The sequence below is a fragment of the Chelon labrosus genome, assembly GCF_963514085.1.
Source record: "Chelon labrosus genome assembly, chromosome: 17".
Lineage (NCBI taxonomy): Eukaryota > Metazoa > Chordata > Actinopteri > Mugiliformes > Mugilidae > Chelon > Chelon labrosus.
In genome coordinates, this window is record NC_140350.1 from 4,490,342 (window position 1) to 4,515,536 (window position 25,195).

Sequence of the window (25,195 nt, forward strand, 5' to 3'; positions counted from 1 at the left end):
TGTGTGCATATGCACGAGGGTACGCCAGTATCTGTTATAATAAAGTTCACATAAGCGTGAAAGGGGGGATTGATGATAAGGCAGCTGCTCATTTGTAGTGCGCAAGGAGCTGGTTCCCACATGCTCCAAGCACACAAACACACACGCACACACACACACAGGCAGACTAAAAAGCTGCCTCTGGAGGTATCGAGGCCTGCAAAATATTCAAGGCTCTCCTCGAGACAGAATCCCTCCCAAAGTGTGCTGACAGAGGAGCACAGTGAACCTCCTCTTTCAAACAGCCACACAGTCTTTATTCGCCCTAGTCTTACAGCATGCTTGTACTGTATCAAAGCCAGGACACACGCATCCGTGTGAAGAGCCATCAACGCACACGGCGACGCACACCTTCCCCTTCCTCAAGCGCGCGCTCTCTTTATGTCTCTCTTTCCATCTTCGCCCGCACGCACAACTTCGGAGAGAACAGAGCGGGCGCGCACAGAGCGGCTGGCAGCAGCGATGAAAGGCGGTGATGAAGGTGAGGCGGTAAAAACACAGTGCAGACGTCATCTATCCGCTGATGGAGAGAACACATCACACGGGCACGCTCGCTTTTAAGTTCAGTCTCTTTCACCGCGAGCCCAATATAGATCAAGCGCACATTTACACGACCATGTGATTCATACACGAGCGTACACATAAACAAACAAACCGTAACCCTTTTTCTCTCTATCTCTCTCAGATTACTCGCAGGAGAAAAACCCAAACAAAAGCAACTGAGCAAAAGCCTGAAGGATCCTATCATCCTTCCACAAGTGTTCCTTTGTAACCTCACAAACTACTTATGAGTTATATTCTTGCAAGGTAAAGCTGCATTGATGCAATGATGTCACCCATAGATGACCCCTATAATGTCACAAATTTTATATTTGTTGCAAATGATTATATATTGTGCTCTATCCACTGAGATGATGTGTTTGTGTATAATTACGTGTGAAGTAGACAGTATCCTATAAAATGTGTGGCTGGGTGAGGGCTTGTTCTCCGTGGGACTCTACAGCAGGGCAAGGCACATAATGCAGAGAATGGGCCGCCAGGCAGCCACCCATTTTATATGGCATTGTACCACACACACACACACACACACACACACACACACACTTGTATAAATAAAAAAAAGTACAGCACACCTACACAGGAGCGCACAGTTAAACACACAAAGACAGACTTGGAACCTGTCAAGTGCGAACAAACTGATGACAAGACGGCGACAGATGGATTCACTGAGGAGAGACGAGCTACGCATTCAACTCAATTAGCAACGTGCTGCTGCATGACGCCGATGGGATATGGAATCGTACCATGACTGGCAACCTGTCAATCGAGCAACAGAGCCGCAAAACAAGCATCATGCAAGACTCAATGAATTAAATTTAATAAACCAATAAATAAATTAATTTATGAATAAATGGTTTAAGCCCGTGGAGTGGCAGCTCTGCATCAAAAAGCAGGGCATAATGTGACCGGGGAGCCTAAATATCCCCAGGCGCGCGCGCACAAAGAAGAAACTGGCAGTGGAGAAAGAAGAGGAGGAGGAGGAGGAGGCAGTTGGGAGAGCCAGGAATGATAGAAGAGAAAGAACAATGGCTGCCTCCCTCTTTCTGTCCCTCTCGCTCACTCTCTCTACCTGTGTGAACATTCGCGAGCGCTGTTCATACATTATCCTGCCATGGTACCTAATGAGCCAGGCATCTCCACCCTGACACTTACGCTTGGCTAGGCAACCCTTATTACAGGGTGGAGACACACACGCACGCGCACACACGCACGCCAAGCGCACACACACACACACAGTACCACAGGTCATCACAGCAGCTGTGCGATGGAGGAGCATAAAAACATCTCTTCGCCAGTTATGTAAAGGAGCTCGCCATATTCCACCGCGTCTTTATTGTCTGTCAGAAGTAATGGTCATTTAATGGTTTAAGTGTGTTTGTGTGTCATTTTCAGACATGTCAAGTTCCTAGTTCTAACAAATACGCGAAGCAGCATGAAGGCTGCTGGTGAATATGGGGACAGACGCCTCGTGCGCCTTCTGAGTTGTTGGTTATTACAGATGCTTCATTGTTCATGACGGCAGACAAAATTGCTCTTTTTTTTGCTGCATTTTACTGCTTCGCACTTCAGAAATAAAAAAGCACATCAGCAAGTCTATCTTGTCTGGCAAAATACCAGTCAGTGCCAGGATGTACCCTGCGGTGCTATGATTGTCTTGGCTGCTTCTGTGTGTGTGTGCATGTATATATATATATATAATAATAATAATAACCCTTCGACTTAAAAAAAAAAAAAAAAACTCCTACAAATTTTTAAGGGGTAAACCAGCAGGACTGTAGGAGGCCAATCAGCAGCATGTAGGGGCAACATGGGAAAAGCTGGTCAAATAAACATCAAACGTCACAACAGCATGCGAGTACAGAGCAAAGGCAGGAGAACTGCTTTGAGATCGGGGGGATGTCTGGCATGTTGGTTAAACACTTAAAATGGCATAAGACACACGGTTCGACCCCTAAAGCACAGAGAGCGAGAACAAAAAGAGAACGTACGAAAGAAACCAGAGATTGCTCCCCTTCTCTTTAATCTAAGATTAGATGCCTGGACTGGAGGTGATGTAATCTAATTCAGCTTGCAATCTCTCTGTGAGAAGTGATTGCTGTGGCTCAGCAGCTGATTGTGATTTTCTGTGTGGGTTGGTGTATTCTGACCACCATTACACTTAAGAGGGACACTAAAAAAAAGAAAAAAAAAAAATACAGACTTCAAAGAAGTTGATCTGAGTCTTGATAGCAAGTTTTCTTTTCTCCTCTTGTATTGGAACTTGATGGATCATACTGTAGCCCTTTACTTTTTAGTTTAAAACATTTTTTTAAGGAACGCTTTTCTCAACTGTGAGCTAACTCTTGTTTTAGGAGGAATAAAATTAAGTCATTTACTTTTTACCAATACAAAAGGAGACATTTCTCTGTCATTTGTCTGATCCGTAATTTCAAATAATAACTGCATCACAAAAACTAAAGCGACTACTCCACAAATGCGGGGAGCACTAGTGTTTCTGTAGCGCATGTTTGGGTACCATGGCTATCAAAAAATAAATAAATGCTTGTTTTCCAAAATCTTACAAAGACTAAAAGCGACATATTTTACTAACACTGCACAGCAGACACTTAGTTAATTCCCTCATGTGCTGTGCTCAGCTCTAAGATGCCTGGCTAGGCACCAATTAGGCTGTAAATACAGGGGACAAAGCAGAGGGAGGGTATCACTTCCCTTGTCTGTCTGTTTGACAGTCTCATGCACATTAACGACATTTCTGCTTTTATACTAATGTACTTTTTTTAAAATGCCTCCACTTATACCGATACTTAATATCACCCTGGTTGAGGCGACTTTGTCCGCGGAGACTGCAATTTCAAACAAACCTCTATTCGTGTGTGCGTCTCACACACAAACAGTGTCTGTTAATGTCTTATAGTTTGTGTAAGCAAGCGTGTGTATTTCAGTGAGTAGATGTAAACTCAGTATTCCAGGTCACGGTGGCTGCAATCTCACAGGAGGTTTAACCTTGGTAAATCCACTATTAGGTGTTCTGAGAATGATGATGTGAGCAGTAGATCCTCCCTGATGGTTTCACTTTCTAAGAGCATCCAGCAGGTCACAAATAGAGAAGCTGCGGGGGTATTACAAGGTCAAAGGTTGGCTAACTCTCAATATGATGACAATTCCAAGCTGGCATTTTCATTTCCTGAGGAGACCGATTCCCCGCAGCAGCTGAGGCCAAAGATGTTTGCTTATTTTTGTTCAAATAAGTTCTCTGCTTTTAAAGACAGAGAGTTTATACTGCAAATATGCAGTGTGGACTCATTGTGTGCACAACGGCCTTTTCCCTTAGATTCGCATGTGCTCAATATCTGAGCAAAATTCCAATCAATATGGCACTCCAATACATGCACATGCATAAAATCAGACCGTGGCTCTCATAAATAAATGTGCCTTTCCGCAGGTTTTTTTTTTTTTTTTTGTCCCTTTCATTTTGTCCTTCAAATGTCTTCAGAGGTGCGACCACGCAGCCAAGCAGTGGGAGTAGCTGATGTTTTTAATGGCACATGGTTTGTCTCCTGGTGGCGAGATAAACACGGGGAAGAGATTAAAACCCCAGGCTTTCTTCCACAATCTCCTGCCTTCATCCTCCTTCCACTTACAGTGGCCATGCAGGGCCGGCACAGCGGACTCTAACTCAAAACTAAACCCATCCGGTCTATGAAGCATACTAGAGACTGAGAAGCACACAGATACGACTACGGAAGATGGATAGAGGGGCAGGTGTCAGCAATGAGCAAAGAGACAACAGACAGGTGGCAAGGGGAGAATTCTCCACCCCATAATCACCAACCTGTCAACTATGTCTCATCAGGCTCATTGCAAAATGTAGCAGGAATGTACTGTAACACCTGCTGTTGATTTTGAGGTTACTGGGTCAGATGGTGTCAGAATGTGGATCACAACAAAGAACCTGAAGAAGAAGAATCGGGACCAGGGGCCAAGACTGCCAGGTCGATGTATGTTTCCCTAGAGAGGCACAGGTTGGCCATAAAACCTGTTTGCCCAGGAGCTGATGAGCTGGAGTAGTTATTAAGAGTGGCTAAACACATCATTTCCTTTGTCACTGTGATTAGGAGAAGGCGAGGGGCCCTCCGGTGGAGCCAGGCCCAGAGTGTATGATTAGCTCTGCCATTTAAATGACATTCACACTAATCGCTAATATCAGGTCTGTCAAGGTGAGAGAACACAACGAGGAATCTGTCAGCCCGTGTTGGAAGGCTGGAGCAAAGCAAAAAATAAAAAAAACAGGAAAAAGCGCAGGGATATCTGTTTCCGCTTGATGCGAGCGGCGTGTCAGTCAGTTAAGTCGGGCACAGCTGATTGTTCTGCTCTGCATCGGCGCGGCTATACAGTAGCACAGAGGAGCTGTGATCTGTAAACACTACAACTTCTACAGAAGCCAACTGGGACCCGGTTGTTTAAAGAGGGAGAGGCAGTGGAGGATATCAACGATCAAAAAGAGCCTGGGCCCTGTAAAAGCACTGCAGAGAAGACGCGGCGTTTTCGTCACGTCCAAAAAGATTTTATTCTCCCGTTAAAATGGCGTTGGGAATTTATTTACAGACCTATTTAGGTGAGAAATTAAATAACTGGTTAACTTTTCCTTTCTTGGTGGAAATTCAAAACTGAATTCTTCTCAGTAGCACCGTCTTTAAAACTCAAATGACCCGGCTCCCTCTCCCGCCTGAACAAAAGGAGGCATTATCAAACCTCACTCTCAGCAGTGCTAGATCCATTTGGTAAACAGCCTGTGTCCTACAGTAGTAATCAGAGGGTATTTTTGAGGGATTTGCAGGCTGGCCAGGAGGTATCCGCTGGAGTGATCTCTAATTGCTAGAAGCAGAGGCCTAGACTGCCTGGCGCTCTTTTGAAGCCATCGGCAGCAGCTTCCAGCCAGAGGAGCCAGCAGGGGGAGGCTTCCCACTGAGCCACTCTCCTTTTTCTTTATTTACTTCTCTTTTTTTTCTCGCCCTCACCATGCCTACATTCTACTTTCCCTGCTTTTTCTTGTGCTCAGTCCTCCCTCTTTCCATCCTCTTCTTTTCCTTCCCATTTCTTCTCTAACTGTACTCGCTCCCTTTCCCCACTCCCCTTATTCCCCTCCTCTCCCACTCAGTCAATGAGCCAGCAATCACTTTGCAGACAGACATCCTCTGCTCAGTCGGCCATGTTCAATCCCTAGCACCGGTGGCTGATGAGGCATTGTGGTGACGTCAAGCGCCGGGGCTTTTCAGCGAGCTACAGTTAACCTGTGGAGGCGCAGCTCTGCTTCCCAGGTTACAGGACTCAAACTGGCAGTCTTTGTATAAAATAATTAATGTAATATGCCAAAGAGATGAAAGATAATGAGGCCAATTATTTTTTTTTCTTCCCACCAAGTGAGGCGGGAGAGGAGAATTTATGTCAAATTGTTGGTGTATAATGACACCTAATACCACTCAAGCCTTTGTTACTTTATGAGCTCCTGTATCCTGGGGCAAAGACTTTTGCTCTATAAAGCACGGTTTTGAAATTGTGACAAACACACACGCACGCAAAAAAAAAAACAAAAAAACGCCACCATCACTAAGTAATAATACGATTTAGTTAGAAAGTTTCACTGTCTCGCATATTCATGGGCTCGGGCATATTGTCCACACTGTTTATGCAGGAGCTGTAAAATTCACCTATAAAAGGTACAAAGAAACGCAAATGCTGTCATCCACACACACACGCGCGCACCATCTCACAGAAACACAACCAGTTTTTGGTTGTTTGGAAGGCAGCTCGCTCAGTGTGACATTGACTCCTCAGTGCCAATTCCACACTGGGAGCTGCACTTGCTATAGCTTTGCTGCCAATCCAGGTAAAGAGATTACAGACACACACAATGCCGTCTTCTGTTCGTCTGCCAAGAAGAAAACCAGCCCTTTAAGCCCACAGAAAAAAGGCCTATACACAAATTCACACAAGCCTTCGTCCTTTCCTCGCACAAAACCACGAATCCCCTTCTTCTCCAGGAACATGGCTTCTAATATGTGCCTCGCACAGTGGCTCCCTCATACAAAGCAGCCTTGTGACTAAAACAATCCAGCCTCCATTTCTTTATCCTGGTCCCCAAGACTGTTGCGCATTACTATTACTTGCATCATTCAAATAAAAAAGGAATTTGGCTTCCAATCAGTCACACAGTCGTTAGAAAGCCACACTAATGGGCGCTCTCTGGTTACAAACAAATGTAAAGTAATATGAAAGAAAGTTACACTGGGATTTCATCATCTTTCTTAATGGTGCAATTAAAAAGGTGAGAGAGAACGTGGGTATCACCCAAAATAGTTAGAAGAGCCACCTGCAATATTTTAACTCACAGTCATTAAGTTGTTGAAAACTGAACACCGACACTGTGTAATTTTTCCAGCAGCGCAGATTTTGCAGAGCAGGAATCAAACACACTTTGACACGCGCCTTTGACCCAATTAATCAACTACTTATAATGTGTAACAAGTGCAGTTTAGCATCAAGGTTACTAATTTGCTTCCCACATACTTATCTGTTTTGTGTGCATTAGGTGTGATGCTGGGAAGCTGCTCGTGAATAATCAATTCGGAGGCAGAGCATATCTATACTATACATTTCCCCTTGAAAAGGTCCCATGTGGATTATATGTGCACTGCGGAGAGATGTGTTGATGAAGAGAGTGGTAATGTGGTGGAGAAGCACTTAATACAGGATGCGTATGAACAGCGAGACAACAAATTCATATATCATCCGTTGTACCTTTTACTTCCAAATTAAACCCCAGCGCTTTGCTGGACAATGATAGCTGCCACTCACAGTTCCAATCCCCTCCTCTAAGAGAGGCCATTTTTTCTCACCCCGGCAACGCTCTCCTTGGCACTACCAATTGTGTTTGACAGTAAAATCACATTTTAGATCATAGATCATATGTCAGCCTGCAGGACAGGAGTAAGTAAAGGATGACAGAATGATTTTGACTCAGGGCTATTCGAAAGGCTTTTATTTCCCACCCGTGCAGCTCGTCCTGTCATCCAAAAAGGTAGGATGTGAAGTCATGTTGAGGGTGCTGGAAGTGATGACTGGTGTGTGTTACAACAGCGCCCATGGCCTTGTCCCAGCATGCATTTTTCAGCACTGTAATCTGGACCTCCTGCACCACTGGATAAACCAGACATAGGAAAAGTTGAAAATATCTTGCGATGTACACAGGTTCTTGATTTTCTGTCACAAAGTGAATGTCAGGAGAAGAAGGGAAGGTTGAAAGGAGGCGGTGTGGTGGGGACACTGCAGCAGAACATGGAACAATAGGCGCCCTCTGGCATCAACCTCTGGACAGCCCAAGCCGCTCACCAAAGACACTGAACTCACCCACAATGAACCGCTGCAGTGGGAAGGGAGGCTTTAGAGAGTTCAATTTCCAACACAATTGGCTGTATTCTACTCCTTTAAATGCCAAGGAGATGGTGTGCAGCGTGCGCCTTTGTGAGGAGCTTTGCTTACAGCGAGTGTCCTCTAGCAGGAGAGACAGAGAGAGAAAGACAAGAGATGGCAAAGACAGGCCGGGCGGGGAGATGGCGTGTGGACAGAAATAGTGCGACGGTGTAAGAAGAAAAGGAAGAACGAATAAGACTGAATGACTGGGAGAGATAGAGAGTGAAAAAAAAAGAGTGCAGAGAAAACGAGAAGGGTAGAGAACGTCTCCTCTGGTTGTCGTTTCGCCAGGCTCGCGGGGACCGTCTGAAGGACAATGCTGCTACTAGTGGAGTGTGACGTTTGTCCTCTATCCAATTCACCACAGCCCCAAAGAAAACACACTCACAATCAAGTGTCGATCATGCATCTCATACACAATAAACTCTTCCAAACAAAACACAATGTGTTATAGTAATACACAAAACAGACTTTAAATTTCAAAAAAAGCACAGAGATAATATTCAAATGAGGTGCTGAAGAGTCATGGTGTGCCTCAGCTCTGAAATGTGCGATTTTATTGTGTTTATACTTGTAAAAACCAAAGTATTAGTTTTAATGACTTCACAAATGTTCAAGGAAATAAAGAGAGGCTTAGTGACTGTGGGGACGTCTACTTTCTCTTTCCTTATTTTGTCTCAGCAAAAAATAGCTACCAATGAGCCCACCGGCTGTTTTTAGCCCGCTGTTGTTATTGGGACTGCATACGTGAGCCGTACGTCACGCTTGTAAAGTGCAGCGTGTGCGCTGCAGGTATGACAGCAATCCAGGTGTACAAGAAGAAAAAAAACTAAATGCAGTAGCTATAAATGTGCTCTTCATATTCATTTCAAAGCATCAGAAGCTCTTGTAATTATGGAATAGGCGCCATGATATTATAAGAACCACACAGCGTAACATTTGAACTGTTAAATAAACAATGTGTTTCTTTTTATCTATCGCGGGGCTGCCGAAAACCGGGAAATTATTTTTTCATGAATCAATCTGTAAGATGAAAATGAACACAGGTGGGGAATTGATTTGGGCTGCGGGCTGCCAGATGCCCATCGCTGGATCTGTAGGCAGTGGTAAAGCAGGACCAGGCACCAGTTTCGCTGATAATATATTCAATGTCCTTTCCTGTGTGGTCACAGGGCGGCTAAGCCATTAATATTACACAATGACACCAATGGCTCTGATGAATTATTCAGATTTACTTATATCTGTAATATCCTATGCATTTCATCTGCGAGACCTGTTGTGTTTTTGAGATGAAAGCAGCAAATATCAAGTGTTTCAAATTCCCAGTGGAAGAAAAAAAAAATATCAGAACGCTACTTAGGTAAAACAGCAACTGCAGGAAGAACTGCACCTGCCTCCTGCCTCAGTGTCACACTCGATATAAATATGTCCGCTGTCATCAGAAAAATTGCCAAGGAGGCCGTTTCTCCATCATTGTCTTCATTTGAAGGGCATTTTGCTGCCCAAAGGCAAACGCCTAACACACTCCCCGAGCGTGGCGCCCAGCCCCTTTTCACAGAGGGCTGGCAGTGCGGCAGACAGGAGAGAGGAGAGCGGGGAAATAAGAGAGAGTGAGAGAAAAGCCTTCATCTCAAAGCAGACCTCACACTGGGTTCTGTCACTGCAGATCAAAATCCCCTCAAAGCCATAGATCACTTCCACTATAGTTCACATGTATCACACTTAGAAACTGTTTACCAGACTCAAAGAGTTTGTCTGCGCAGCATATACACACACGCGGCCCACACACTTAAACACACAGGGATACAGTAGCAAGAGAAAGAGACGGCGCTAGAACGATACAGCTTTCGATCCAAGCCGGCTGCACTTAAACATTTATACAGTTTGAGAGGATGAGTCGCCGGCTGCAAACAAATATTTACATCTATATGGCAAAACAGCCCAGTTCAGCGAGATGGTGCGATGCCAGCTCTGCCTACAAGTGAGCTGACTGGCGTGACAAACAGAGAAGTGTCTGCTCCTTTATTTTTCTCGTGGAAATACCTGTCAGTGCCTGTCGACTGCTCCACAATGATACGCACACGCACAAACAGCCGGGGACAGTCTGTCTCCTAAAGGTTCCTTTAACGTATCTACGGGACCCAGTCATAGCCAGCACCAGCCGCGGCACGCAGATCTGGATATGTGACGGCTCCGCTCGCGTTTGCCGGTGGTTAAGTCGGGCCTAAAAGCGAGCCGCTTTGGCTTTAAATAAACCGACGCCGCATTGTGGTGGGTGGAAACCTGTCTTTGGAAAGTCCTCTGCTTGAGAGAGAAATGTCCCCTCATCTCAGATAAGGAGCTGATGAGATAGGCCGATAAAGTCAGTGCTTCTCCTGGGCCTTATCTGATGCTGTTATCTGACTGCACAGCACCCACCAGCTCACAATCTTTACACCCTTTAAGCACCTCTCTGAAACACTCACACCAGCATCATCGCAGACACACACACACACACTCACGCACACACCATCCAGTGCTCAAACATTCTAAACACCGTACCAGCTTATTGATTACTTTGACACGCTCCCATTGTTGAACAGATGGTACACCTAATATCATGTGAAATGGAACTGTTCTGTGTTATCTCATGGGGAAAGGACATAAAATGACTATTTTCTCACCTCTCAGAATGGAAAAAAAAATCATGGAAGAGAGAGGAGAAGCTGTGCACTTACCTCTATGTCTGTTAGTAGTCTTATCAAACATAAGCATGGCATCATCAACCTGGAAGACATAAGAAGAGTACTGACATTAGCGCAGTCTTCTCAGCAAGTACCTCGCATCACTTTCTCCCCGCTGAATCACATCTCATCTACTCACAGTAATTACTCTTAGAATATATATTCTCACTGCTTTACACTTATTTCTGTCTAAGCAGCTCTCCCCCACATAATCACTGTGCGATCACAGGATTATTGTCAGGTTACATTTCCCTTTCCGTCTCTAGGTTGTAATTTTCTGATGGGAATTTATGCAACGTTACTCATGGTCCGGATTAGACGTGGCAGAGACGGCGATAGGGGGGAAAATTAACAATAATGACCGGCGGTGGAAAAAAAAATGAAGAAGTGCGCGGACAATATGTTTATTTTGATGAACACCAACGTCCGGTCTTGGGAGAGAGTGACAGATAGACACATTACACTAAGCGGGCGTGAGACAAATGGGATCCTTCCTCATCTCACAGCCGCAGCAGCAGCAGCATCCACCATAATATCATCCTTCATCATGTCCAATAAAGCCACACACAGACAGAAGGCTTTTTTTTTTCTCTTCACACGCGCCTGAAAAACTGATTTCTAGACACACTCTTCTTTTTATAACTCTGATGAAATGCTTAAAAAACTGACTGAGGCATGCTCATTTAGTCTGTGATTTTGTCTTAGAGAAACAATAAAATAGAGGAAGGACAGAGGAGTAGAGCAGCAGCAGCAGCAGCAGCAGCAGCAGCAGCAGGAGGAGCAGGAGCAGCAGCAGACAGAAACAAAGCGGGAACACTCTGCACCATTCACTCCCTGGTTATGGTCTCTAGGTAAGTGTAACGGCGCACCGAGGAGGCTTGATGCCGCGCAGGGGGAAATGCGCACACGAGCGTTCATCTGTGTTTTTCATGGTAGGGTTACAAAGCTTCGGGAGGAGATGGGAAGAGACAAGAATAAGGGTCTCGCTCAAGCCGAACTGTCTGATTGGATAAAGAGAAGTGCCTGGCAGCCAGGCAGACTAGCGCTGGCACACTGTTCGTGCCACCCTCTTGCCACACATTTGGCACACAAGACGCTGGCACAGCTTGTAGGGCCCGGTTACTCACTGCACGGCTCAGAGGCCACATGCGGCTCACAGGCACTTTATTTGCAACTCCCTCGAAATATTTCCGCATTGCCAAATATAGTGGGCAACATAAGTAACCTATATACCCAAATTTAGGTGCCATATTATAATGAGAATGCAGAAATTAACCACGCAAGAATGAAATGGGCAGGGATTTAGAGCCTACAAGTGAGTGCAGCAGCAGCTTATAGAGCCCTACACTCAGTTGCAGCTGTTTCACAGCTGTAGTTGAGCAAAACGATGAATGTAAGCAGGATTAAGTTAACCGGATCCACTTATATCAAGCTGGATTAGTTGTTTCCTTCAGATGGGGCTGGGTTCAGCATCCACATGAAAGGCCTCCTCTTGTGGTACTCACAAGAAAATGTTTTGTAAGGTCCCAAACACACAAGTTGAGATGTGTTTGTTGACGTTTTCAGGAATGGAGGTGGATGGTACGTTAAGAGATTTATGATTCACGTCATGAGATTTATGATTCACGTCATAATGTTGTGATATGTCTGAGGAAATTGCTGATATTTCCAGCAGTCTCATCTTTTCCAGTCATAACCTCGTGGAATCGTTAGTCCTCAATTCTTCTCATTGGCAACAGTTACCTAAAATATACATGTGACTTAAATCTGACTGTGGAATAGAGAGTGTGACTATGGAATATACGGATATTATTATACAGTGTTGTGCAAACTGTCATCTAGTTATTAAGGTGTTTTTATGACTCACAGCTTAGGTTACCACTTGAACGCCAAACATATTGTGAACACAACTTTCCATGTCATTAGTAAGAGCTCAAGCGCTCCATCTGAAGGCAGTGTAAGTTGTGAGTGCAAACCATGCTGTCTGCTTTAACTGGCGGGAATTCCATAATCAAAACAAAAAGCCTGCTAGGACAACAAACGTAAGCCAGGCAGGCTATGGGAAGTATAACCAGTAAAAATCAGATGTCAAAATAGAACTTTTTCAGTGTGGGTAGGAATTCTACAGAGCTCCAAGTGCAGAACTGTTGTAGGTACTTTTGTACAATCTCTAATGAAGTTATTGTTCTCCCTGAACGGTTTCCCTTTGTTGACACAGCAGAGAAACATTAAAAAAAAAGTGGTAAAAATAATGAAGTTTGCAGTGTCTCTGAAAAATGTGCAATCTGATGACTGTGTGGTGGGAAGACATTAAAGTGGAGTTCAAATAAACAGCTGCCAAGCAATATCACCTGCAGCAAAAGCTTTATAAACAGACATTTATAATGTCACGCAAGCGAACCTCTGTCTCACGCCAGGCAATCTAATGAAAATCACATTAAAGTGAGTGGAAGTGGGATAACTGGAATTTGTGGGGCCGGGTGTTGGGATTTCATTGGCTGAGTTTGAAGAACACAGAGAAACTTCTGGGTTGTTTATCTCCAGTACAAAAACCCCCATTGTTACACTCTGTACCGTAGCTGTTAATTACGCCGCTCTGAAAATTAAAAGGTGAGGAACATTTGACGAGACGAGGAAATTCTGCCCTCGTGGCTAGAATTCAGCTCATAAAAGCAGAAACGGCCGAACGTCTCGGCATTTGACAGCGTGGAAGCCGCAGTGCGGAGCTAAGATGGAATGGCATGTTTACCAACGATGGTAAACGTTTAATTTGACAAGCGTGCCTGACAGCCTGTGATCATTTACATGGGAGACGGGAATTTATAGCATTTGACTTCTGTCATCTAATATCAGTAATACTGAAGCAGCCAGCGATGTCGCTACTCCACGCATCAGTAGGAGAGCAGACAAAATGGCTAGCAGAGCGTGTTGGGTTTTCTTTAAGGCTCAAAGAAATGGCGGGGATTCTTTCATACACCAGATAGATATTGATTAGGAGCAAGTTTGTAAAAGGCTGATGAAGCTAAAACAGCACCACAAGCAACTCTGAAAACAACGGATGTGGAAAGCGTCGAGCTAATATCACTTAATTTGATGTTCGCTGTCGAGTTGCATCACCGTTTACAAATGGCTCTCCGCGAGATCTGACTGGTGTGAGTTATGAAAGCGAGCCCACAACACCATCAGCCATCGGGAGCCCTTCAAGCAAGATGACATTCAAATATCTGCACTCTAATATTGATAGTATTGCCACGGCAAAGCCATTTAGAGCCCGAGAGCAGGAAGGCCGTTACTTTGTAAAATGAAGGGAGGTCTATTAAAGGAAGTGTATTATATGAATGTGTGAGCCGTGTTGTTGTGACATTATTGGAGAAGGACCATCCTGTCAGCGAGACCCGTCCAACAAAGAACACAGATTCACTGTGAAGCACTGATGGGCACTTTAACAAAGAATGTGCACATGATGTGAGGGTCACACTCCAGCAGGTCATACAATACAGTCTCCCCTCCCTCTCTCCTTCCCTCTCTCCCGCTCTCTTTCTGACTCTCTCTCTCCCTCTCCATGCCACTTGCAGAGTCTATAGAACCATCTCCTGTGCTTCAGGGCTTTTCAATGTAGTTATTCAAGCAGAACACAACTGTGTGCCTCCATCTGATAGAAGGTTAAGGACCTCTTCACTGTTCACAAAAAAGCCCGCCACATAGAGGTGAGGCCAGGCTCACCTCAGGGAAGAAATCTTTCTCTGTCCTCCTCCTCCTTCTCTTTCACTCTTCCTTTTCTCCTGGCACGGTGAAAAGAAAGGTTCAAAGGATAATGGCTGTCTTATCACTATGTAAAAGGGGAATGGGAACTCCAGCGAAGTGCCTGGCCTTTTGTGACAATGAAGAAAAGAGCAAAAAGTCTATTTCACTGTGGTATATGCACTGGAACAGTCCATGACCACTTAAAAGGAGAAGGCTGCTGGAAGACAGTCAGGGGGCGAAAGGCCGGGCAGCTCTTTAACTAAACTAGCAGCAAACACATCTGAACCAAATAACCTCCTTTGAAAAAGAGAGCCAGCGGGAGTGTATTAGGTCCTGGCGTTGGCTTATTAGCAACATAACATTTATTCACGATCCAGAAGGAAGTGATTTCATACTACAGCCTTGTTTTTGTCATAAATCCAGCCCTGTAAATGGAGATATGATTCAGCAAATATTAATATACTGCCACTTCACACTGTCTTTAGAATTTCTTGGTATCCAGGAATTTCACCTTGGCTTAACTCATGCTAATAAATCTTACATTAGGCGCTGTGTGTCGTGTGGTTTTTATTCCTTTAGTGCCAGTGCGAACATTAGAAGACATTTTCAGAGTATGTGCAGCATCCGGATGCTGCTGCCGCTGTCCCGGAGGAAATGTCTTTTACAGGCTGGACGGTTTGATAGATTAGCGGTATTCAGGCAGTACGTAATGCAGCTTTGAAAGTTTTAGAGACAGCAAAGTTTTTCACGGCATTATTATTTTTTCTTTCCCTTATAAGCTTAATATTTTTGGTTTCAGTGCTGGTTCCCAATTTGCCTGCCATGTCTGTCTGTGAAATGTACTTTTCATTACTGTGACCAGTGGAGGTAATGGAGTTATTGAGCTGCATTTGAAGACTACGCTATATCAAAAATTCAGCACAATGAGGAAAAAAAGATCAAACGTGGTGGAAAAACACCACAATAAGTTACACATAAAGGTCCAGTGAGAAGGATTTATGGGTATTTATCAGCAGGACTGGTATACAGTACGTGCTTTGCTTAGTGACCAATCATCTCTAACTACAAACTGATGTGTTTTCATTAGCTTAGAATGAGCCCACATCTCTACTGGATTCTTGGGTTCTCTTGGCCTAGGCCCGCTACCTGCAACCTGCAACCTCACCACTAGATGTCACTAACTCCTTGAAAGTCAGACATTTTAGGTAAATCGGTGGGAAACCCGACAACACACACCCATTGAGGGGTGACAGGGGATGGTGAAACCTGAATTGTGTCCCTTATGCCTATTCTGGGATTTAGTTTTCATTGACATTCATTGCAGTAAACCCAACTTTTTAGTGATTTCGTAGTCTTTTCAAGATAATCAGCCACGACTCTGACATAATATCTCTGCAGAAATTCTGGATGAAACACACTCGTCAGCAGGCTGTCAAGCTTGAGGAGTTGATCTTCTTCCCGCACGGAAAAGGGAAGGTTTGCCAAGGACATTCACAAAAGGGTCACAGTTCCATTCCTTTGCACTTCTTGGGTTATCTGCGCTTTGAAGTGCCGGTCAAATTCTGTCAGTTTCGAAGCCAGGTGACTGCGCACAATCTGGGCAAAGGACAGTCCAGTGTCATTCTCTCAAAATGCTGGGAACTATCAAATATGCTCCTGTTCACTAACCAACTTGAAGACATTTCTCCCCTGAAAAGACAAACTGAGTTCCTGCTGAAGATGTCACACATAAAAACCAGTTTTGCTACCCGCTCCACATATTGTATTATATTGCTATATTTACAGAAATTTCTTTAACAGCTCAAAAACCCTGACCAATGTGCTCCCCCTTGTGGTGAGGAAAGGCACAGCACTGACCGACAAATGTCCTCATAGAGTCTAAAAAGCTAGATCATTATTATTCAGGGGCTTTTTTTTTTTTTTTTTTTTGACTAAATCATATTGTTTCCTCGCAGCCTGGTACCAAATGATTTCCAGAACATGCTTTAAATAATTTAAATCAGTTCATAATGGATGCACTGTTTTACCCTAATGAAAGAGCATAGCTATATTCAAGGCTATTTCTGTTGTAACATGAGTACATTTGATATTAATGGAAGTGAGTGGCATGTCAGATTACTTAAGATCAACTCTCTCATTCAGGGAAGAATGAGAATTCTTTTTTTTTTTTTTTTTTAAACTGTGTGATTAGTTAGCTTAAGAGTAACGTAACGGTAAGGTTCCATATCACACTGCTCCCAACATCCTAGGAAAAAAAAATGTGTTATCCTATTTCTGTCATACAGCATGAGATTTAATCCCACACCTGGTGCAACCTTTACATTTTGTGTCAATCCATATGTTTGAACAACATCACAAAAACGCATGATAATTCCAAAAAAAAAAAAAAAAAAAAAAAAAAACTGTTGGCGAATGATGAATTATGCATCAAAGGACAAATGCATCAATAAAGGCTAATGTGCTCTGTTTTTGGACAGGAAAACAGCAGAGGTGCCAGGTGACAGGGAGAGATTTAAGAGCTCTGGAAATGAATTATGACAGCGATTTAGATAGGTGTCAAATGCAAATTTACATTCAGCTCACGGCTGAAGGCTAGCAAAGGAGCTTTCCCGCAATTTGGGGGTGACACTGATGTAGATCATATCTGATACCAAAGGAGCGATGGCCTGAGCCACTGATAGTGACCTGAGAGTAGTTGTGCCTGTCCTTTTTGTTGAGGCTCGGTTTTTGTGTTCGCTCCTAGTGTGGCCTCGCGCAGGTGGTATCTGTTTTTTTTATTTTTTTTCTTGTCTTTAAAAAACACTTGCGGTGAACTTCATCTTTATGCAATTGGACAGAATGGTGCTGTGTTCGTATTCTGTATTTATCAGGCAATTTTTGTGTCAAAGATGACACTGATTTGCGCTTGCACAACCTAAGCAGATTCTGCTTTATTTGCATGGACGTACAGGATGACACTGAAAATAATTTTAGGATTTTGAGGAGCAGGGTCTAAGTCCCCTTGTTGGTAAGCATCCATTCTTCTTAACTGTCTCTGAGGAAGGGGCTGAATCTCCAGAGGTAGCAGCCTGGGGCACTGATGTAAAGCCTGCACCACTGCCTCACGTCAGAGTGGGTTAAAAAGTCCAACAGGGATCAATGAAATATCACATTAATATTATCATTACCATTATGACAGACAAGGGTCACGGTCAAGGAGAAAACTCAGCTGGCACTGCCCCTTCATCAACACTCCCCTCGCTGTACGGCATCTAATATTCTATTACAATGATGGCAATTAACAGAGAAATGATAGCGACCCACTGACAATGGACAAATTTGTGACAACCCTTTCAATTGTTCTTTTGTAGAGGAAATCTATATCATTGTCTGGGAACGTTGAGCTGCACTGTGCTGCATCCACGCTTGAGCGCTTTTACAAGTGGTGCTCTAACGAGGAGCAGAGGGCAAAATTTTAGCTCCCTATAAGCTCCTGCAATTACACAAGGTGGCAAAAGGGACACTGTTCTTAAGCGATGGGCGAGCTAGATGGGCGAGCTTTTTTTTTTTCTTTCTTTCTTTTCCAGAGGCCAGGCCTGCTTCGTTTAATCTGGAACATAACCTTTTTTTTTTTTCCTTTGCCAAAAGGAATATTCCTTATTATAATGGATGAGTAGCAACCCACAGCAGAAGTGATAAAAATGCACGGCCGGTGAGCAAACTTAACCCACACACATACAGTTAGAAAAAGCACAGTGATGTAGGGTGAAGAGGTGCTTCTCTGATGTCTGCTCTGTCTAATGGATTTCTTTATTTTGTGTCTATTTCAAAACTTCTTCAACTGGATTTTTTTTGTCTATTATTTTTCCTCTAATCTTAAATTTGCATACTGTTTCACCAAACACAGTAATATTTTTGGACAGAAAATGACAAGGACTCGATGGGAGTGCTACACGGTAATGAAAAATTAATAATGGATAATCACATAATTGATGATGGCCTTCACATGTCCGGACGTATATCGTTTATGATTATACTTTGGTGAAGCCCACTGAAGAGCAACGCAGAGGAAACAGGCTTAGTAGCACACGATTCATCTTTTATTTTTTATTTTAACTGCTGGAAAATCAAATCGACAGACAAAAGGGATTCAAGTGTTTTCCAGCAGTTACTCCACAGAAATGCATGTGCATGTAATTATTAATGATATACACCGTTGGCGGAATGTCAACACTTATTGCAGTTACTTCCCTTCATGTTGACATTAACAAAATGGCTTGAGAGAAACGGTTGAGGAAGACAATTCCTCAAATCTGTCAGGATTACATATTTATGAGGTCCCCTGCTCAGCATCCAAGGAGGTCGCTATGGTGATACAAACTGATGTATATTCTAACAATGAACTTTGTGTGTCAAAGAATGCCTCGGAGCATTACTGAAATGGTTAGTACAGATCCTGCCACGGGGCTCTGTGTAGCTTCCAGATCGGCAAATACACAATTAAAAAGACAGTCATGCTGTGGCCACTCTAATCAATGTACTGTTACAAAGAAATGTAATAAAAGGATGATGGAGTGATGCCTTCAGGAGGCTGCCTTATTGTTAGGGCAGAGTGTAACGCTGTTGTGCCGCAAAAATATTTTATTAGCACAGCTCTGCACAACTCTGCTTCCTCAAAACAAAACCCAGTTAAAAATGAGTCATATTTAGACCCTTTTTTTCCCGTAAACACACCATATTTCTGGCAAATGCAGTTTTATGGGTGTGTTGCTCTTAAGAAATCCCAATTATGCACTATACAGATACAATACTGTCACCCTGGGAGTCTTGTTTACCTACTATTTTCACACTTTGAGGTAAGATTACAATTAAAGATGCTTCTGTATGGTTCCATCCTTAAAAAACAACCAACTGTGTTACAGAGCATATTGTATAAGCTGGAAAAAAGATCGCTGCATCTTTCATATATCATAAAAGCCAGCTTTGCGACTAGGTGATGTATTGCACATTTGAAACTGCCACTTTGACCCCTTTACAACAAAACAGGAAATCATTTATAAGGTTCTTCCTTCCTACGTGAATGGGACTTCAGTATGTTGCGGGGTCTGGCCCTGTGTTTGGCCTCACAGAGGCATGTCCACACAGTTGAGCTCAGTATGCTTGAGGAAGTAGGACTTGGCCTCGTCCATCAATCTGCCTGTCTTCCTTTGCCAAGCTGCAGGGAACTACCCATTATAGAGTCATTTTATTAATAGGGCCCCTTTCCTCTCCGCCACACTCTTGCAGAGTGCCTCCTCATTCTGTCAGAATAGAGTATGCCTGCAAGCCACCTCCATGAAACTGCTGCACCAGGGCCCTCCCTCATTCTCCCATGTGAAAGCTCAGACTGGAAAATATTGTGCTTTCAAGCTAAAATAGTATTTGGAGAGGTGAGCAATCCCTAAGCCCTAGAGCAAACAGTTTAACATTGAGGACTTATTTAAAATGATGTCCTTCCTCCTGGAAAGCCAATCAGATTTGTCTTTCAGTAGAGACACACATACACGGATGCACACGCACATATACAGGAAGCGCATTTTACATCTTACACTCCTTTTCCCCACCTCCTCCTCCTTAATGCAAATATAGCTGCAAGCAGCGCTGGCTGGAGGGCAGAGAACGGTCAGAGGATACATTTTAAATGTTTGGAGAAACTGTGTGTAGATGCAAAAGATGAGAGGAAGAGGTTTGTTTTAATAGCTTGACCGTGTGAGGGGATCACGGAGGATGAAAAGGATTACAGTGGAATCAACTTCTATTACAGATCTATAAATAGAATAAGATAATTATCTATCTAATTAACTAATATTCATTTTTAATCTAGTAGCTGTTACTTCATGTGAATCTTTAATGTGCTTCTTTGCCAATAAAATATTCAATCAACATCTCTTTTAATGTCAGCCTTGTAGACTTCAGTTACGCCATCTCTGTTTTCTAGGCTCGAGCAGTAAACACGTACAAGTGTCTAAAAATGGCTACCAGTGTTTAAACCCTCTCCAAGAACCTCCTCAGATATAGCCCAGTTACTCTGAAGCTTAAAGCAGCCTAATTAAAATCTATTCTAAATGTACATAGGCTCAGACGTTTAATTATTGCTACTTGCTTGCTCACTGTATGGCTCACCCAGTATTTAGGAGCTTTCCAAATTTTAACGCTTGTCAGAATCAACATGAAAATAACGGCTGAGTCAGTGTTATGCCCCAGTGAATCACAGAAATCCCGCGTTAGAGGGTTTAGAGCTTGGTTGCTGGCTAGCTCATCCATCCGTCATTTTGTCTTTAACTGTGTGCGTAGAATAAAAATAGCAGTGGTATTACTGCTACATAACAAAACTTACAGGGAGGCATTCAATTTATTCTATTGCTTCATTATAATAATGACCAATATGAATGTTTATTAAGGCTAATATTGTTAATTACTTTATACTGGCCAGTGTCATACTGACCGTATACAAAAGACGGACATAGCCAGAGACTCCAAAATATCTCCATCTCCAGCTGACTCCCATTCAGAAACTGCCATCTTCTCTCATCGTATCCTAAGTCAATCATTTTTTTTTCACCAATCATTTGATGGACTAATTCCAGTTCTGCTGATCAGTGATCTAGTGCTCCTTTAGAAAATAACTCCATATTAGGTCTTAAAGAGAGGTACGTCTGGAGGTGCTTGGCTTGATTAACGTGACTGGTCTTAAGGTTCAGAGTTTGATCCACCCCTCGCTCTACCCCATATTATTCATTCATTCATTCATCTTAATTCATCTATTCCTGTTAAGGGTCGCGGGGGTCTGCTGGAGCCTACCCCAGCTGTCATGGGGCGAGAGGCGGGGGTCTACCCCATATTACTTTTAGTTAAAAAATAAATAAAAAAAGACTGAGACACCCAAATGCCAGACTTAAGGCATTGACACTGCAGTACACCGTCCAGCTTTTTATATACAGTCTATGAACTCTATGAACACAACCATTATTATTCTACATTGCAAAATGGGGCCATACGCCTGTATTATGCAATGCAAACATATTTTGGCGAGATGGTTTTTGAAATTGATAGCTCTATCCCGCCTAGTGATTCAAAGAGGATCCCTTCTCATAACGCTGTATGTACCCAGGCAATGACGAAACCCCAATGCAGTCTCGGCAAACATGGAAAGTTTCATTCACACAGCAGAAGAACAAACATGTTCCGATTCAATGAGCTTATTAATGAAATAAGAGGTGTCTACACTACATAGTGAAATAACACAACGGAATACGGGCTCAACTGGGTTCTTTTCTTCAGACTCGAGGAATGACTAGAGAGGCATTAACCTTGCCTGAAAGAGAGCGTGCCATTCTCGGCGATAGTGCCTTTGCTCTTTTTCACATGTGAATCTAAGAGATGGCCTTGAATTGGAGAGGCTGATTTCAGTTCTCTTTGTTGGTGATGAGTATACTCAGGAATGCAATGGGCTCCCACTGCACCTTGGCGGCTACCTTAGCTGAACTAAAGGACACAGGCAGTAATACTAACCGTGTTAATAACCATCCAGAAAATAAAATGTAATCAAAGAATTCATGCTTCAGAGAAAGGCGACGGTATGCCCTAATGTTCTCAGGTCCGATCCCTAAATCTCTCTGAGGAGACAAGGTGTGTATTATGTACTTTCAATATCAATAGGTGAACAAGGGGGATAAAACCAGGCGCTAGCTTGAATTGAATAGTATTCATTTTACTCACAATGGCTAGTGTCCCTAATACCTGCAGTGTTTTACTTAGATTAGGCTTAAGCTTTTTTTTTAAAGGCCATTTCAATAATTTGACATTTCTCCCCAGAATGGGAGAGAACGAGAACCGATAAAAACTTTTTTCCCCCTTTTCATGCAAAACACTTTCATCTGTCATTTCGTGATAGCCCGTCTCTCTTTGTCAGCATAAATACGGGAGCCCCTATTTGAATATGGTTACACATCCCTCTATTTATTAAAGCTTGGATTAACATGACAGGAAGTTTTGTCTGGGGGCTCTTTAAGATGGCTCAGAGAGGCAATCTGGTGACAGTAATAGGATCCAGCTAATATACTTGACTGATGCTCCTTTCCCAGTGTTATAAAGCAGAACAATGGAAGTGGGGTTCTGGGAGTGAATACATTGTGTTTTGAAAGTGTGTGTGTGTGCGTGCGCGTGTGTGTGTGTGTGTAGTGTCTAGGGGGACGAGGGTGCGCTAATCAGCCAGAATACCATCACTTAGCAAATATAAGGGCTGAAGAAATAAAAATACTAAAGGTCACGGAGCAATTCCATCAGGAGAACTATGCTACAATTAACGGAATAGACAAAGGCGTTGACATTAGTGAGAGCTATAATAATGTTTTACTCCAGTGTCTGTGAGTTTGTAGAGATTTGTTAAAGGTTGGCTTTAAAAAATAAACAGAGATTTGTTTGATTCTTGCTCTTCCGCCACCAGGGAATTCTGTGAGTTGTTATTTTTTGTGCTCTGATGTCAGGTGTTCAGGGATTACTGGTCCAACCATTAAGAGGAATTTATTCTCTATTTATAGATCATATGTCAATGAAGACAGTTCTGCTGTATGAGCACTACAGGGATAAAACATGTAGAAATGAAGCATACGATTAATGCTTTGCATACAAATTAATTTATCAGTTACTGAAGTGGGTTTTCACACATAGTTTGTAATTCGGAAAGCAGGGTTTCCTCAGCAGCTCAGTCTGTTTGCTGTGCCGTGAACACAGCAATCGCACTCCGTTCTGGAACAAGTCAACTGAGCTCAGACTTGTTAGAGAGGGTGGTCTCAGCCTGCTTAGAAACGATTATTTGCCGATTAGTTTGCAGTGAGAACACACATTTACCCACGGACCAATGCAGAGACTATTCATAAGCTAATAATTATATGATCAAGCAGTTTGCCTGATGTGGAATAGGTCGTTGCATGCATCCTTCTAAGATGTCTGGTGGCAGCAGTGCCAGCGTATACGTGCTTGATCAAACTGAACATCATGTACAGAACACTGGTACATGAACCAGAGAACAACAATAAATGCCAGAGTCACTCTCCCTGCTGCTGCTCTACATGCAATGTGATTATTTCCTGACTTCTCGAATCTTTTCTTCTCCAAAATGATGACCAATTGCAAAACAGTTTGGAAGCGCGTAGTGTTGTAGGCGTGTCAGACTTTTGTCGATTGTCCTTTGAACACAAACTAAACCCAGGTTGAATGCAACACTGTAACAATATTGTATCCATTACTTCCTGGATCCAACTGCATATAAAAACAGAGAAACAGACAAATGTTTGACGGTTACAGTCTTAACATTGCTTAGTATTCAAATCCAGAGATCTGATGACTTCACCTTGGGCTGTAGGAGCCTGTAAAGTGTAAATGTACATCTTTTATTAGTTTTATAGACCAAGTGATAAAGGAAGTAATTGAGAAAATAAATGGCACATTACTTCCTAATGAAAATTATGATTAGTTGCAGCCCCACAGGAAAATACAGGTTGTTGCTAGACGAGTACGCTGGAAATCCATAATCTGCTTTCAGTTAAACCCTAAATAATTCCCACAGCGTCTCCGTATATTGGACTGAACTCTGAGCTGTCATTACACTGTCACTGTAACAACAGTTCTTCTCTGTTTACCTTTTTGTTGTCTATTTGTTATTTTCATTACAGGATCATTTTTTGGCAGACTTCACTGTGATCCATGTTTTTTGCTGACGTTCTCCTGTAGTTAGATCTATTGCTGTCAGTACCAGTGTGCTGAGAGGCGCTTGCTTATAGACATTTCCATATGTCAGTGAGCTATGGATGGACAGTGTGTGTACGTGAGTTTGTGTGTGTGTGTTTAAGCTGGGTTAGCAGATCAAACACACATCTGTTGGAAAGATAGAGGAGAATCTGTGCTTCTCCCCCAAACCTCTCAATACTAATTAACGATCCACTGATAGTGGCCAAATGCCAGCTGTCATTAGCATCCAACACAACACAAGTACACAGATGTAAATGTGCACACACAGATGCTAGATGGTCATCTGCACCAGACCAACACAATCCAGCTGTGGATGAGACATATAATGTCCTCTGTTGTTATTCTCTACTTCCCATGAACAAGATGAAGATGAAAAAAACAAAATAAATCAAAAAACCTGTGTGCAATTACACGGAAAAACTATATTGAACTTATCACACAGTCAACGAAATGGTGATCTGATCTATACTATATAATAGCTGATAATAAGATATGCCTGTTAAACAGACAGCACTGCATTCTTAAAGACGCTGAATGACAACCTCAATTCTCGAGTAGCTGTGGACCTTTGACTTCTTCACTGATAGTGCCATTTGCGTGCTCTCATGCAGTGTGCTCGGTAAAAGCATCTGACAGCTATCTTTGATTTTATTTAGCGAGGATTTCAGCTATGCCTGTATCTAAAAGCGTGTGCCACCCACTCTCTGTCTCTTGTGTGGTTTTCTCTCCGCCTGGATCTGTCACTCTGTGGCTTGGTGACAGGGTCAGATAGAGAGAGCAAAGCGGTGAGAGGTGTGACACTGCGAGCAGATGAGGGTCTCCCCGTATGGAGGCGCCCAGCACGACACCCATCACAGCTACCCAGACAGCCGCCAGTTAGTCCGAATAAT

General features: G+C 43.1%; 1 protein-coding gene across 5 annotated transcripts in view; it reads right to left on the reverse strand.

The window, feature by feature from the left end:
- The window catches only part of LOC311502857 (RNA-binding protein Musashi homolog 2), a 241,153-nt gene that overhangs the window by 90,192 nt on the left and 125,766 nt on the right, over window positions 1–25,195 (reverse strand). For all 5 annotated transcript variants that reach the window (XM_084565270.1, XM_084565273.1, XM_084565272.1 and 2 more), the window contains one exon: window positions 10,788–10,836. In XM_084565270.1, the coding sequence (XP_084421396.1) occupies window positions 10,788–10,836 (49 nt within the window). The remainder of the gene's footprint in view (window positions 1–10,787; window positions 10,837–25,195) is intronic.